Source organism: Salvia splendens, chromosome 17 (assembly GCF_004379255.2).
Source record: "Salvia splendens isolate huo1 chromosome 17, SspV2, whole genome shotgun sequence".
Lineage (NCBI taxonomy): Eukaryota > Viridiplantae > Streptophyta > Magnoliopsida > Lamiales > Lamiaceae > Salvia > Salvia splendens.
Genome location: NC_056048.1, coordinates 4,850,892 through 4,864,688, shown reverse-complemented (window position 1 = coordinate 4,864,688; position 13,797 = coordinate 4,850,892). Strand labels below are relative to the sequence as shown.

At 39.5% G+C, this 13,797-nt stretch overlaps 1 protein-coding gene across 1 annotated transcript; it reads left to right on the top strand.

The window, feature by feature from the left end:
- Window positions 1–6,530, top strand: LOC121775094 (sodium/hydrogen exchanger 6-like). The gene is made up of 22 exons (XM_042172066.1): window positions 1–327; window positions 458–509; window positions 606–665; window positions 792–816; window positions 1,345–1,430; window positions 1,545–1,656; window positions 2,117–2,179; window positions 2,307–2,326; window positions 2,406–2,503; window positions 3,333–3,361; window positions 3,464–3,495; window positions 3,591–3,638; window positions 3,752–3,812; window positions 3,907–4,004; window positions 4,100–4,175; window positions 4,265–4,284; window positions 4,486–4,583; window positions 4,693–4,802; window positions 5,227–5,310; window positions 5,654–5,751; window positions 5,837–5,916; window positions 6,216–6,530. Exons 1-22 carry the CDS (start codon window positions 147–149, stop codon window positions 6,254–6,256), a joined length of 1,572 nt encoding a protein of 523 aa, XP_042028000.1. The 5' UTR covers window positions 1–146; the 3' UTR covers window positions 6,257–6,530.
- The last annotated feature ends 7,267 nt before the right edge of the window (window positions 6,531–13,797 follow it).

Below are 13,797 nucleotides of genomic sequence, written 5' to 3'. Positions count from 1 at the left end.
AAAAGTCCAAACTGAACTAGAAAGCTCCTAAAATCATCGGCATTCAACAGTGATAGACAAGAAATTCCGTGATCATCGATTCGATTCATACCTATAATTATCGTATAAAGAGCTAAATACAAGTGCAGAAATCCCTAGGAATCGGCATGGAAGAATTGCGCATATCTCCGGCCGATCCGAGGGGGAGTCCGGGGAAAGAGCAGCAGGCCGCCGGCGTCGGAATTCTTCTTCAGATAATGATGCTCGTGTTATCGTTTGTTCTCGGCCACGTCCTCCGCCGCCATCGCTTTTATTACCTTCCCGAAGCTAGTGCTTCTCTTTTGATCGGTAATTTACTTTCTGCTGTGGTTTTTGATTCGAGCTTCACGTGCCCTAACTTTATTGGTCTGCGATCATTTTGTAATTTTGTTTCCCTTTTAATGTTCAATTTAATTGGAAGTTGAAATGTGTGATGCAGGTTTGATCGTGGGTGGACTGGCTAATGTTTCCAATACGGAGAATAGCATTAGGTTTCATGCTAACGATTATTCATCATGTTTTTTCCTAAACGCTTGTTTACTTGCAATAATTCTGTTTCAATCGATTGGAATCTTGGTTTGTGGCAGGTCATGGTTCAACTTCCACGAAGAGTTCTTTTTCTTGTTCCTGTTGCCCCCAATTATATTATATCCTTTTGCTGCGGACAATTTTCTAGACCTAACCTAATCCGAATATCTAAGTTTTTGTGCAACAGATCCTCTGTAGATTTTAATGGAAGTGTGTTTGTTTCCTTAACTTGGTTTTGTGTTTACTCAGTCAGGATTCAGTCTTCAACCTGTAAGTTCTGCATCTTTAATTTTCGTCAAGTTCTCTTAAATGTGTGAAAGAAACAGTTGGAGTAGGGAAGAAGATGTAGATGCCTGAGTGTTGTGCAGCTGGTGTACCACCTAGTGTAGTTATAGAAATCAGTGGAGGAAACTTGTTATGACATTTTAGTATTTTCTTTTCGCTGTGGACAAGGCAATGTCTTGCTACATTTGGTAGTGAGATTAGATCTTGGCTTGACATCAGTCACCTCACGGCCCCCCGCCCCTGTGAACTTGGTAGATGAGGAAAAAGGGGTCAAATTGCTAAGTTCTAGTGATCTACGGTCCGGGGGTGGAATAACAACTTCTCCCAATAAATAAATAAATAAATAAAACTATGAAATCTAAAAATATGAACCTTTTGTGTATAGTCTCTTTCCTAACCTTAGGGTGCCCCCTAAAAAACTACTTTTACCTGAAATAATTGATATAACTTTGATTTGATTTCCTTATTATTACTCTGTATAGGATGACCGCTGTTATGAATTTGATTTTGCAGAAACCATTTTTTTCTAACTTTGGCGCCATAGTCACATTTGCCATTTTTGGAACTTTTGTTGCTTCCATGGTCACTGGCATTTTAGTGTGAGTCTCATTCTATTGATAGTTCAGGGTTTTTTATAAATGCTAGCACTCATTATTAAATATTTTTCTCATCATTAATGTGCTTGGTTTTGATCCCTTGTTTTCCTATTTCAGATACCTTGCCGGTGTATCATATCTCATCTACAGACTTCCTTTTGTCGAATGTCTGATGTTTGGTGCGCTTATCTCAGCTACAGACCCTGTCACTGTTCTGTCTATATTTCAGGTGATGTGATATTCCATGCTTATGATAATGATAATTTCTTTCGTGTTGGCATTCACTCAAGGGATAGTTGAGTTCCGAGGTCTGAAAAATAGTTTACTAGGTGAAATCTATTCCACACGTTGATACAAGACCACTTGTTCCGATCCAAATTGTGTGCATGTTTCTGCATGGGAGTCAATAACAAACAAAAAAAATAACTATTGATAAGAGACCTTTTCAACTGTTTGCTCTGAAGCTGGATTTGAGGTCTTCTCCTTACCAAATACCAATACCATTGTTTGTCTTAGGACTAAGTCAAGTATGCGGACTTCTTAAAATGAATGTAAACATTTCTGGTTTATTGACCAGTCATCCCATGCTCTAGAGGGGATATATCTTTCATAAATCGTTTACTATCAAATGGCATTGTTCTGGAACATAATAAATTGTAAATTGCATTCTCTTGATATGAAATTTGTAGGAGCTTGGTACAGATGTGAATCTCTATGCTTTGGTCTTTGGAGAATCTGTGCTAAATGATGCAGTAAGTTCTAATTTATTTGTTTCTTCCTTTAGCTGGGGATAATTTTTTGGAAAAAGTTGGACAATCTTTATTTACTCAGTTGCTAATTTGCTGTTTGTTTATTTGCTTGTGTCTCTGCTCTTTGAAGATGGCCATTTCTTTGTATAGGTAAGCGGAGCTTTAGCTATCCTACATAATGATTACCTTCTATCTAATAGTCTTAGAAACCTATTTAATACTTTTGTAGAACAATGTCATTGGTGAGGAGTCATATGTCATCAGATCAAAACATATTCATGGTGGTGGTCAGATTTCTTGAGACTTTTGTTGGATCAATGTCAGCAGGTTTGTTTTTAGCACCCTGTTGGAATTTAATCAGTCTATGTGTTATAATCCTAGTTTATGATTATATTATAATTTCATTTAATGACAATAGGACATCAGGACCTTTCATGATTTCCCAAATTGCATTTTCTTATAGCTATATATATGTGTTTCCTGCAACTGGAAGTCCCAACAACTTCTAGAGAGGTGCATTATTTTTATGAAATTAGCTTCCTTGGGTTGCACAACTTTCACTATAATGCTTGTTCCTTTGTTGGGAATGCATGTAGGGTCACGGGCAGAATAGTGGCGGTGGGTGATAGATTTCTCTTCATGATAAATCATTTTTTCATTATTTGATATGGTCAATCTTGAGCTATATTTCAAGCTTAATTTCATAAATTCTGTAGACTTAAACATTTAGCTTAGGAAGTCAAAGGTCATACTTTCTCATAAGTTGGACTTTAGATGAAGAAACTAAAAGTTATTTGCATATTTATTTAAAAACTTCACTCATAGTATGAAGTATGCTTAACTTGACTATTGAGGACTAAAAGAACAATTATTTCATATACGCTGTGCCTTTTAAGGTATGAAGTATGCTTAACTTGTTGCATCATGTACAGTGATCAATGTGCTAAATTGTATTCTACTACTTGACTTAGCAGAACTGAGACAAGTGAAAACCCTTACATTCCTCTAGCAATTTCAGTATATTATTTGTCCTTTGGTAGACTTCAATAGAATTTTAGGTTGCTTACTTACTTCCCAAAGAAATTTAGGCATTTATTCTATCACATAAAATTCAATTATTTAAGCTAATGAATTTAGTTTCTTTCTTAATCTGCAGGGGTTGGAGTTGGATTTACTTCTGCTTTAATATCCTTTCTTTAATTCTTTATTATCATTCTAGCAAAAGTATTATTTTAATGATTTTATAGCTTATAGTAATACACTTTGTGGAGCCTTAACATCCAGCACCTATTCAAGTATGCTGGTCTGGATATTGATAAGTAAGCATTTGGATATTGTACTGATATTCACCATTAAGATCTAATATGCTAGAATTACTTATCAGTTATCACTTTCCTTCTTATTACATGTACAGTCTTCAGAACTTGGAGTGCTGCTTGTTTGTTCTATTCCCATATTTCTCGTAAGAAATTTTGAGCTGTTCTCTTTTGTTGTATGAACCTTTTTTTTATTTTATATTATTTTTATGGGGATATTTGACATAGCTTGTGCTTTGTCATCTTCAATTTTATCTAGATACATGCTAGCCGAAGGGCTTGGTCTATCGGGTATCGTCTCAATATTATTCACTGGAATTGTAAGTTAAGCTATGACGATTTTTACATTTAAGTTGTTTTTTCATTTGATTTTAGAATGCAGCAAGACATTTTGGTGTAATTTTTTTGTGGTAGGTTATGAAGCACTACTCTTTCTCAAATTTGTCAGACAAATCTCAGAAATTTGTATCTGCATTTTTCCATTTAATATCATCATTGGCCGAGACTTTCATGTGAGTAGTCATTCAGTAATTTATTTCAATTGTTGTCTTGGTTGTATCCTAAGTTGAAGTTCCTATGTTTTGATTGACTCTGGTCTGTCTGACAGATTTATATATATGGGATTTGACATTGCCATGGAACAGCACAGCTGGTCTCATATTGGATTCATCTTTTTTTCAATTGTATCCTTGAGTTTGTTAGCTGAGTGTCTTCTTGTTTAGCTTCCTGAAATTAACCTATACTTTCCTTAACTTGCTTTAAATTAAACCAGTTATTCATTGGAATTGCAAGGTATGTCCAGTCTGCATTTTCCTTTATGCAACATTTTCCCGTTGGGCATTTTCTGGCATCTATACCACGATTCTCACCATTTCTGGCATATAAAGAATTTTGTTTATGTAGTATCTTGCAGTGTGCCTTTTGGATTATATAGAAAAGGCGTTATGCAACTGCGTAAACAACCTGTAACCTTGTTTAACTTGTTCTGTGTAGGGCTGCAAATGTATTCTCATGTGCTTATTTGATCAATATGGTTAGACCTTCACATCGGAAAATATCAATGAAGCATCAGAAAGCACTTTGGTATAGTGGTAAGTGAACAAGGATCTTATAGTTGTCTGGTCCTTATTTACTAAGGACTCACCCTCATCTGATGTATACTCTTTGACAGCCCTAACTAACATACAATATCAATCACAGGGCTTCGAGGGGCCATGGCATTTGCGCTTGCTCTGCAGTCGGTTCATGATCTTCCAGAGGGTCACGGTCAGACTATATTCACTGCGACAACTGCAATTGTTGTTCTAACGGTGAGCAACCTTGAAGATCAACTAGAACTCATAGTGGACCTCTGATTAAATGTGGAACTATAAGTGCGTTCTTTAGTATGCCACAGTAAGATTGAATGTCAACCGTGTTTGTAGCTATGTTCGCGAATTCCTGGTAGCCAAATAATGTTTATAAATACTTAATTGCTCTCTACTTTATCAATCAACTCGTAGTAACATGAGTACATTTGATGCATCATTATACAATTCTTTTATAGGTAATGCTTCACTGCATTTCTTATATTCTGGGGGATCTTAACTTAAGTTTTTATCATTTATTTCTCCAATAGTATCCTACTAGTTATTAGTCTATAATGCAGTAATGCACGTAATATGATTGTATGAGGCTCTAATTTGATTCTGATGATAAGTTTCTGAATTTTTTGTTGTTGTTGGCATCTTGTAGGTTTTGCTGATAGGAGGTTCAACAGGAACCATGCTGGAAGCCTTGGAAGTTGTTGGTGATGGTCATGATACCCCATTGGGTGAAGTAAGTCATTACTTGTTATTTTTTTCAGTTCCTTACAACTAAAGAATTTGGCGCGAGCTAATAAATTCGAAAATTGAAATTGAAGCATAAACTCTAGGATTCGTTTTCAGCACTGGGTTGGTCTAGTTATCCATTAAATATGGTGTCTCACTCATTGTCTCCCTGTCATTTCATATAGTTTTAATCAGGTTATATCTGTTTTATGCTAACATAAAAGTTGCCATTCTTGGCAATATTAATATTCTAAAAATTGTGTGGCTCAAATTGCGTGCTTGATATGATGCCAATTTTCTGCGACAGCCTTTCAAGTTCTGGGATTTTAATGTCTTTTTTCATTTTTCAGAGCTTTGATGCAAACGATCGCTACATAGCTCCTACTTACGAGGGGGAATCATCAGCTGGAAACCGGTTTAGGATGAAACTTAGTGAGTTCCGTAAAAGGTAAACGAGATACATATTTCAAATTTCTGCAATTTTCACTTTCCAACTTTTCTAAATGCGAGTTCCTTTCGTTGCTTTCTTGTAGCACTGCATCTTTCACTGAACTTGACAGGAACTACCTTACCCCATTTTTTACATCTCAAAGTGGCGAAGATGATGACCACGGTAAGTAACTGCTTATAATTCTAGAATTAATTTAAATTACAGATCAATCATGGGTTACCACTTCAGCATGCTTTTTTTTTTTACCACTGTGGGCAATTACGTTCTTTCAAGTGATAAGCAAATATACTAGTATTTCTATATGCATGCTAAACATTCTACTGGTCTGTGTCATATCCTCTTGATGGTGAATCGAGCATTTTTCATCTTTTTGTTCGAAACCTGTGCTACTTGTGGCTTGATGTAGCAACCATCCTTCACAAGGATATGGAAGATCACCTCATTTATTTTCATATCTACAGATGATATATTCAGCGACAATGGGAGAGCAAGTTATCATTGATCACAGACACGAGGCTGATAATAGTAGGCAATTTTACTCATCGTCCATGACAGATTGACTTCAATAGTGGTTTATCGAGTTGTGACATGTGAAGATTGAGATTGGACTGCTTAATGACACACAAACGTTGTATCTTTCGTAGAAATATACTGCCATAGGATTGTAGATTAGTCACAAATTAGGAGTAGGACTGCTTCATCATTTGACGCCTTGTAATATCTGTATATGAAATGATTCACTGAGAGAGGAGTTCCTGGTTTCACTTGCCAACCAATTATTTTGTTAGACTAAAGGCCCATTTTGGTCCTTTAACATATTGCGATTTTTTTATTTTGATCTAAAACATTATCTTTTGAATTATTCGGTCCCTCACAAATAAAAACGGGCCACATTTGGTCCATTTTGGACGGTTTCGTCAAAAATTTGACGGAAACCACAAGGTGGAAACCAAATTCTCGCAATATGTTGACGTGGTAGACGCCGATGTAGATGAAATCGATGAGATTCCCCAAATAAACAACTAGGGTTTGGTTTTTGGAGAGCAGAGAGGAGTACCTCGTGACATCCTTCTTCATCGTCCAGATAATGTCGGTGGCGGATGGCTCGGCGGTGCAGCTGCGGAGACCTTCGGCGCCGCCGATCCTGACGCCGAAGATGCGGTCGAATTGCTTGCCCTTGCACGTCGCCGTCCACTCGAGGACGATTTTGGTGGAGCTTGGGGAGGGGCAGTGCGGCGGCGGTGTGTAGGCGGCGAGGACCGGCGGCTGGCCGTAGGTGAAGGAGAAATCGTGTTGGAGAAGGAGGTAGGAGCATGGTGCGGTGGCAGGGAGCTGGATTGGTTTGGTGAGGGAGGAGGAGGACCGAAGGTGATGGTACGACGGAGCTTGGCGGCGGAGATGCTGGCGGGGGGAATTTCCGTCAAATTTTTGACGGAACCGTCCAAAATGGACCAAATGTGACCTGTTTTTTTTGTGAGGGACCGAATAATTCAAAAGATAATGTTTTGGACCAAAATAAAAAAATCGCAATATGTTATGGACCAAAATGGACCTTTAGTCATTTTGTTATTTCCGTCGTATTATTAATTATTATCAATACTTTTTTCTTTATTCCGTATGAATATGATATAATGTTTTGAACATAATATCTGGAGATGTCACTTAGAGCACCCGCAATGCATCTCACGGGTGTCTCTTATCTCGTCCCTCCGAGACGAGACGGACGCGAGACGTGTTGCAGCGTCCCGTCTCGTCACCATCCCGCCGAGACGCCCGTCCCACCGAGACGGATGGCGAGCCGTCTTGCCACGCGTGACGCCCACTCACCGGCCCGCGAGTGGGCTTCGTCACGCTGACGCAATAAATCATTTTTTTAAATTCGAATTCAATAAAAAAAATTTAAAAATATATAACGGTCATTTTTTTTAAAAAAATCTTTTTTTATTCTATAAATACCCATCTTTCACACACACAAACACACATCTATTCTTCTCAAATCATCTCTCTTTCCTCTTCAATTTTCATCTCTTTTATTCTTCTCTCAAATTTAATCCATTCATGGATCCATTTGAGCAAATGCGTCGAATAATTGAAGAATCGCTTGAAGAAGATCGACGTAGGGAGGCGGAGGAAGCCGCCCCGCCCCAAAGACGATCCCGGACTTACATCCATCGTAATCGGGAGGAAGCCGCCGCAAGGTTAGTACACGACTACTTCTGTGATAACCCGGTATGGGGAGATACCTACTCCCGTCGCCGTTTCCGCATGCGGAAACCGCTATTTCTCCACATCGCAAATACATTGGCAGCCCGGGAAGAGTTCTTCCAAGAAGGGTTTGACGCCGTTGGCCGTCCCAGCCACACGACGCTGCATAAATGTACTGCAGCAATCCGTCAACTTGCTACTGGATAAACGACGGATTTGTTCGACGAATACCTCCACATTGGTGAAAGCACTGGGAGAATGTGCTTGATGAACTTCTGCAAAGGCGTCCGGGCAGCCTTCACCGACGAATTTATCCGGAAGCCAAGCACGACAGATTGTCAGTTTCTGCCCCACCTTCACGAAGAAGTGCACGGATTGCCCGGGATGCTTGTCAGCGTCGATTGCATGCATTGGTAATGGAAGAATTGCCCTGTGGCGTGGAGGGGTCATACACGAGCGGCCACAAAGGCACCCACCCCACCGTTATACTCGATGCCGTTGCCGACTACCGACTATGAATTTGACATGCGTACTTCGGGGTCCCCGGATCGAACAACGACGTCAACGTGCTCAACCAATCCGACCTCTTCGCCGAAGTTTTGGATGGTAAAGCGTCGGCCATCAACTTCATCGCTAACAACTGGTTGTACAAAATGGGGTACTATCTTGCCGACGGCATCTACCCAAAGTAGCCAACCTTCGTGAAGACGTTCAACAGGCCGGTGAACGAAAAACAAGCTCTTTTTGCTCAGAAGCAGGAGGCTGCTCGAAAGGATGTGGAGAGGGCGTTCGGGGTTCTCCAAGCGCGCTTCAACATTATCAAAGCCCCGGCTCGTACGTGGTTTATGGAGAGTATGGTTGACATCATTTATACGTGCATAATCTTGCACAACATAATTGTCGCCGACGAAGGTCATGAGGCGGGAAATTGGTTCGACCGGGAAGCTCTACCGCAGGTAGTCCGCCTCGCAGTGGAGTGCATCCGTCTATACAAGATCGGTTGTCTATTCGGGCAAGGACACGTGATTCTACCGCTCATGCCCAACTCCAAGATGATCTAATGGAACACTTTAGGGCAAAATTTGGCAACCGGTAGACGCACATAATCTTTCTTTTGTTTCTTTGAGCTTTGAGATTTTGAATTTTGAGAGAGTGAGCGGAAGAAATTAAATTATGTATTTTTCAATTTTTAGGATTTTTAATTAAGTTTTTTTTTTTATTTTTTAAGAATTTTAAGTTGTAATTTTATTTTATTTAATGAAGTGTGTTTTTATTAATTGAATTTGTTGGAAATAAAAATAAAAAATGAATTTGAATGAATAGTTAATGGATGAGATGGTTAAAAGAAGGATAAGAGATGAATGGTTGCAGGTTCTGTCTCATAGTTAAGAGATGAAGTGAAAAGTACAGTGTGACCCATGAATAGTTAAGAGATGAGACAGTTAAAAGACAGCGTTGCGGATGGCCTTAAGCCTAATAGTTGAAGACAGCGTTGCGGATGGCCTTAAGCCTAATAGTTGAGTTGGATCTGTCCAACCAATAATTAATTGGGTCTAAATTACAATAGTAACATTAGGAGTAATATTTAAATGTATATTTAATATGAAATAATATTTGTATCAACCGTGATTTCTCGTACGGCATCTAAATGAATCTAAAGCTGATAATAAGGGATTTGGATCCCCTGCTGTGCACAGCTGATAATAAGGCCATCCACAACGCTGTCTCTATACCGTCTCTTAAACCGTCTCTTAACTACTATTTGAGCACTATTTGAGGGCCCCACTGTCCTTTTTTCCTCCATCTCTTAACTAAGAGACGGAGCCTGCAACGCTCCGTCTCTTAACCGTCTCTATACCGTCTCTTAATTACTATTCATTCAATTTAATTTATAATTTTTTTTAAAACCCAATTCAATTTAAACAAACACACTTTATTAAAATTAAAACAATATTACAACTTAACATTAAAAAAAACGAAGACATAATTAAAATTCTAAAAAAATAAAAATGACATAATTTAATCTTCTCCGCCAAAGTTTTCCCAAATGTGCTCAATTAGATCCTCTTGGAGTTGGGTGTGGGCGCTAGAGTCGCGTGTCCTTGCCCGAATAGCCAACCGTTCTTGTATAGATGGATGCGCTCCACTTCGCGGCGGACTACTTGCGGTTGAGCTTCCGGGGGATTCGGGGTCGAACCAATTTCCGGCATCGGGTCCTTCGTCTCGGACAATCATGTTGTGCAAGATTATGAGAGGAATTTCCGGCATCGGGTCCTTCGTCTCGGAGTGATAGAGAGGATTTGAGAGGAATAGATGTGTGTTTGTGTTTGAAATGAGTATGGAATAGAATTATTTATAGAGTAAAAAAATTAAAAATTTAAAAAATGAAAATAAATATTTAACGGTAATATTACCGTTTGAAAAAAAAAAAATTTTATTAAAAATCGATTTTTTTTAAAAAAATGAATTATTGCGTCATCAGTGACGACGCCCACTCGCGGGCCAGCGAGTGGGCGTCACGCACGCATGGGGACGTGCCACGTGTCCCTGGCGCGTGGCGAGACATCTCGTCTCGTGTCTCGCCGAGACGAGCTACGCGACGAGACGGGCGCGAGCTGGAGACGAGATGGGCGCTGCAATGCGTCTCGCGGGGGTCTCGTCTCTCCGAGACGAGACGCGAGCCCGGCGCGAGACGCGTTGTAGATGGTCTAAGGGATTTGGATCCCCTGCTGTGCTGTGCACAGACAGGGGAATAAAAAAATATTTTTTATTATTATTATTTTTTTTTTGTGTGTGCACAGCAGGGGATCCACCCCCGATAATAAGAGCAGTTATGAAACTTGTGGTTTCAGTCCGCTTTTTATATTTATGAGATATTGTCATAGTCATTTTTTTTTATCATTTTCTTACATTTTATTCTCAATCTCTCTCATGCTTTACATGCTTTACTCCCTCTATATCTTTCTTTCTCACACTTAAATCAATTTTCCTTAAGAACTCATGTTGTTCACCAATTTAACTATTTTTGGTAGATGGATGAAATAGATCCAGTTGTTTCATTAATCATAGTTATTTTTATTTCATTTGTTAACTCAAACGTCAAACTAGTTTGATATTATGATTGAAATGTTTCATTTGCCAACACCCTTCTTCAAACGTTTTTGTTTTTTTTCATTTGTCAAGGTCCTTTGTTATTTTTTTTTATTCGTCAACACTTCTCTCAAATTGCTCTGATAGCATAACAAAAACAAATTCATATGGCTCAATGCTAAAATCAATTGATGATAGAAGTGACCAATGAAACTTATATAGTAGTTTTAGTTCTCTACACACCGCCCATGCATGATATTGTTATAAGATATATTTTTATTACATTTGCCAATAAACTAACAAAAGAGATCAACGGAAGGTGCTCTTGAAGAAGATAAATCTGAATGAATCAAAAGCACAAAAAATTAAAATTTTGAAACGAAGAGATCAGTCGGAAGATGCCCTTGGAAAAGAGAAATCTTAATGGATTTAAAGCAGAACAAATTAAAACTTTTGAACTTTGAACGATAAAGATCATCGGAAGATGCTCTTGAAGTATAGTAGAATAAAGAAATTTACTTTTTGTTCCAATCAAATTAGTAAAGGTGTGATCATCATTTGACCCATTCTAATCGTAATTATGTGTTTGGTAATGAATTTTTTCTCCTCATTATGTTTTAAAAAAGACTGGAATCTGTGATATGTCATAATGAGACATTAATTATTTGCTAAGAGCATCTCCATCCAGGCTCTTGCCAACGAGAACGGATGTGGGTCCGGACCCACTTTTACTCCATACTCTTAGGCAAGAGCACAATACTCACATCCGTACTCTTCCGCAAGGACAAGCTCAAGAGTCCCACCATTCTATTATTCAATTTAAATAAAAACATTTCCACAAAATTAAAATGCAATAAAATATCCGGAATACTATTACAAATTAAAAAAAAAATAAAAATTACATAATTAAAATCCTAAAAATTAAAAGTACATAATTAAAATCCTAAAAATTAAAAATTACATAATTAAATTCATAAAATTTAAAAAACCCACTACTCGTGGCCGAATTTCGCCCAAATGTGTTTGATTAGGTCTTCTTGTAGCTCAATGTGGGCTCGGGTATCGCGCATTGTGTTCCTTGTTTCGATCCTCTGGCCCACCGTCGTATGCACACCTCGGTGTGGGGGAGACCTCGCGGTTGAGCTTCCGACTTCATCCTCGTCGTAAAAGCTAGCCGACATCGGTCCTTCGTCAGCTATAATCATGTTGTGCAAGATAATACACGTGTACATGATGTCGGCGATATTTTTCACGTACCACAATCGAGACGGGGCCATCACAATGTTGAATCGGGCTTGAAGGACCCCAAAAGCTCTTTCGACGTCTTTCCGAGCGGACTCTTGACGCTGCGCAAAAAGAACCCGTCTCGGGTCTTGCGGGTTGCTGAGCGTCTTCACGAAAGTCGACCACCTTGGGTAGATACCATCGGCGAGATAGTAACCCATGTGGTATGCATTTCCGTTGACGGTGAAGTCGATCGCCGGTGCTACACCATTCAAAACATCATTGAAGAGTGGTGAACAATAGAGCACGTTCAAGTAGTTGTTGGATCCGGCAATACCAAAATATGCATGCCAAATCCATAGGCTGTAGTCGGCGACCGCTTCAAGGATAAGTGTTGGGCCGCCACCTTTGTGGCCGCTTAAGTGTTGCCCCCTCCAAGCAGTCGGGCAATTCTTCCACCTCCAATGCATGCAGTCAATGCTGCCAAGCATACCGAGAAAACCATGGACTGTTTCATGAAGACGAAGCAACCGTTGGCAATCATCGGTGGTGGGTGCCCGAAGGAATTCCTCACCGAAAGCTGAACGAACGCCGTTGCAAAAATTTTTACGGCAAAGGATTCCAGTTGACTCACCGACATGCAAATACTCGTCGAAGAGGTCGGCCGTTTGCCCAGTAGCAAGTTGTCGGATGGCATACGTACACTTCTGCAACGCCGAGAGACTTTGCCGACTGGTTGCGTCTGTACTTGTTTGAAAGTATTCAACACGGGTGGATAATGTGTTGACAATACGCACAAACAAGCGTTTTGACATGCGAAAACGGCGCCGAAAGTAATCTTCCGGAAACCGCGGCTGGTCGGAAAAATAGTTGGCAACGAGCCTTTCGTTGGCTCCCTCCCGGTCACAATGGATGTAGCGGCAAGTTGATCTAGTTGGTCGAGGAGGAGGGGCGGGGGTATTCGCGGTGACATAGGCTTCATAGGCGTCACGATATTGTTCATTGTATTCTTGTTCTTCGAGCTCCGCTTCCGCAATGAGATTGGTGAAATCCATTTGAGAGGGTTTGAGTGAGAGAGGAATATGTAGATAAGTTGTATGAAAAAATATGAATGAGAGATGATTTGATGTGAAAAATGGATGATAAATGTGTGTATTTATAGATGATTTTGGGAATAGAAAAATTAAAAAAATCAAAAAAATTCCAGAAAAATGGTAAAAAGCCATATTTTTGGGAATCTGAAAATATATTTTTTAAAAAATAAATAAATAAATGAATTTCCAACGAAAATGCCGTTGGCCAATCAGAACGCGCTACATCAGCTGCTCGCTGGCACGGACGTGCTCAATGCAACGAGCAGCGCCGCGCCAGCGGCAAGAGCGCAGCAGCAAGCAGGCGGTGCCGCGCAGCTGGATGGACGGACGGACACCCGTCAACTCACCGCCGCGGATGCTCTAAATATAAAAATTACAACCGTTTATATTTAGCAACGGCTAGTTTTTCTTAATCATATCTTCTCTTTAC

Coding starts and splice junctions, on each gene's coding strand:
- LOC121775094 (XM_042172066.1), top strand. CDS start 147: ATGGAAGAATTGCGCATATCTCCGGCCGATCCGAGGGGGAGTCCGGGG. Junction 328..457: donor TAGTGCTTCTCTTTTGATCG/GTAATTTACTTT, acceptor TGTGTGATGCAG/GTTTGATCGTGGGTGGACTG. Junction 666..791: donor CTGTTGCCCCCAATTATATT/ATATCCTTTTGC, acceptor TTTTGTGTTTAC/TCAGTCAGGATTCAGTCTTC.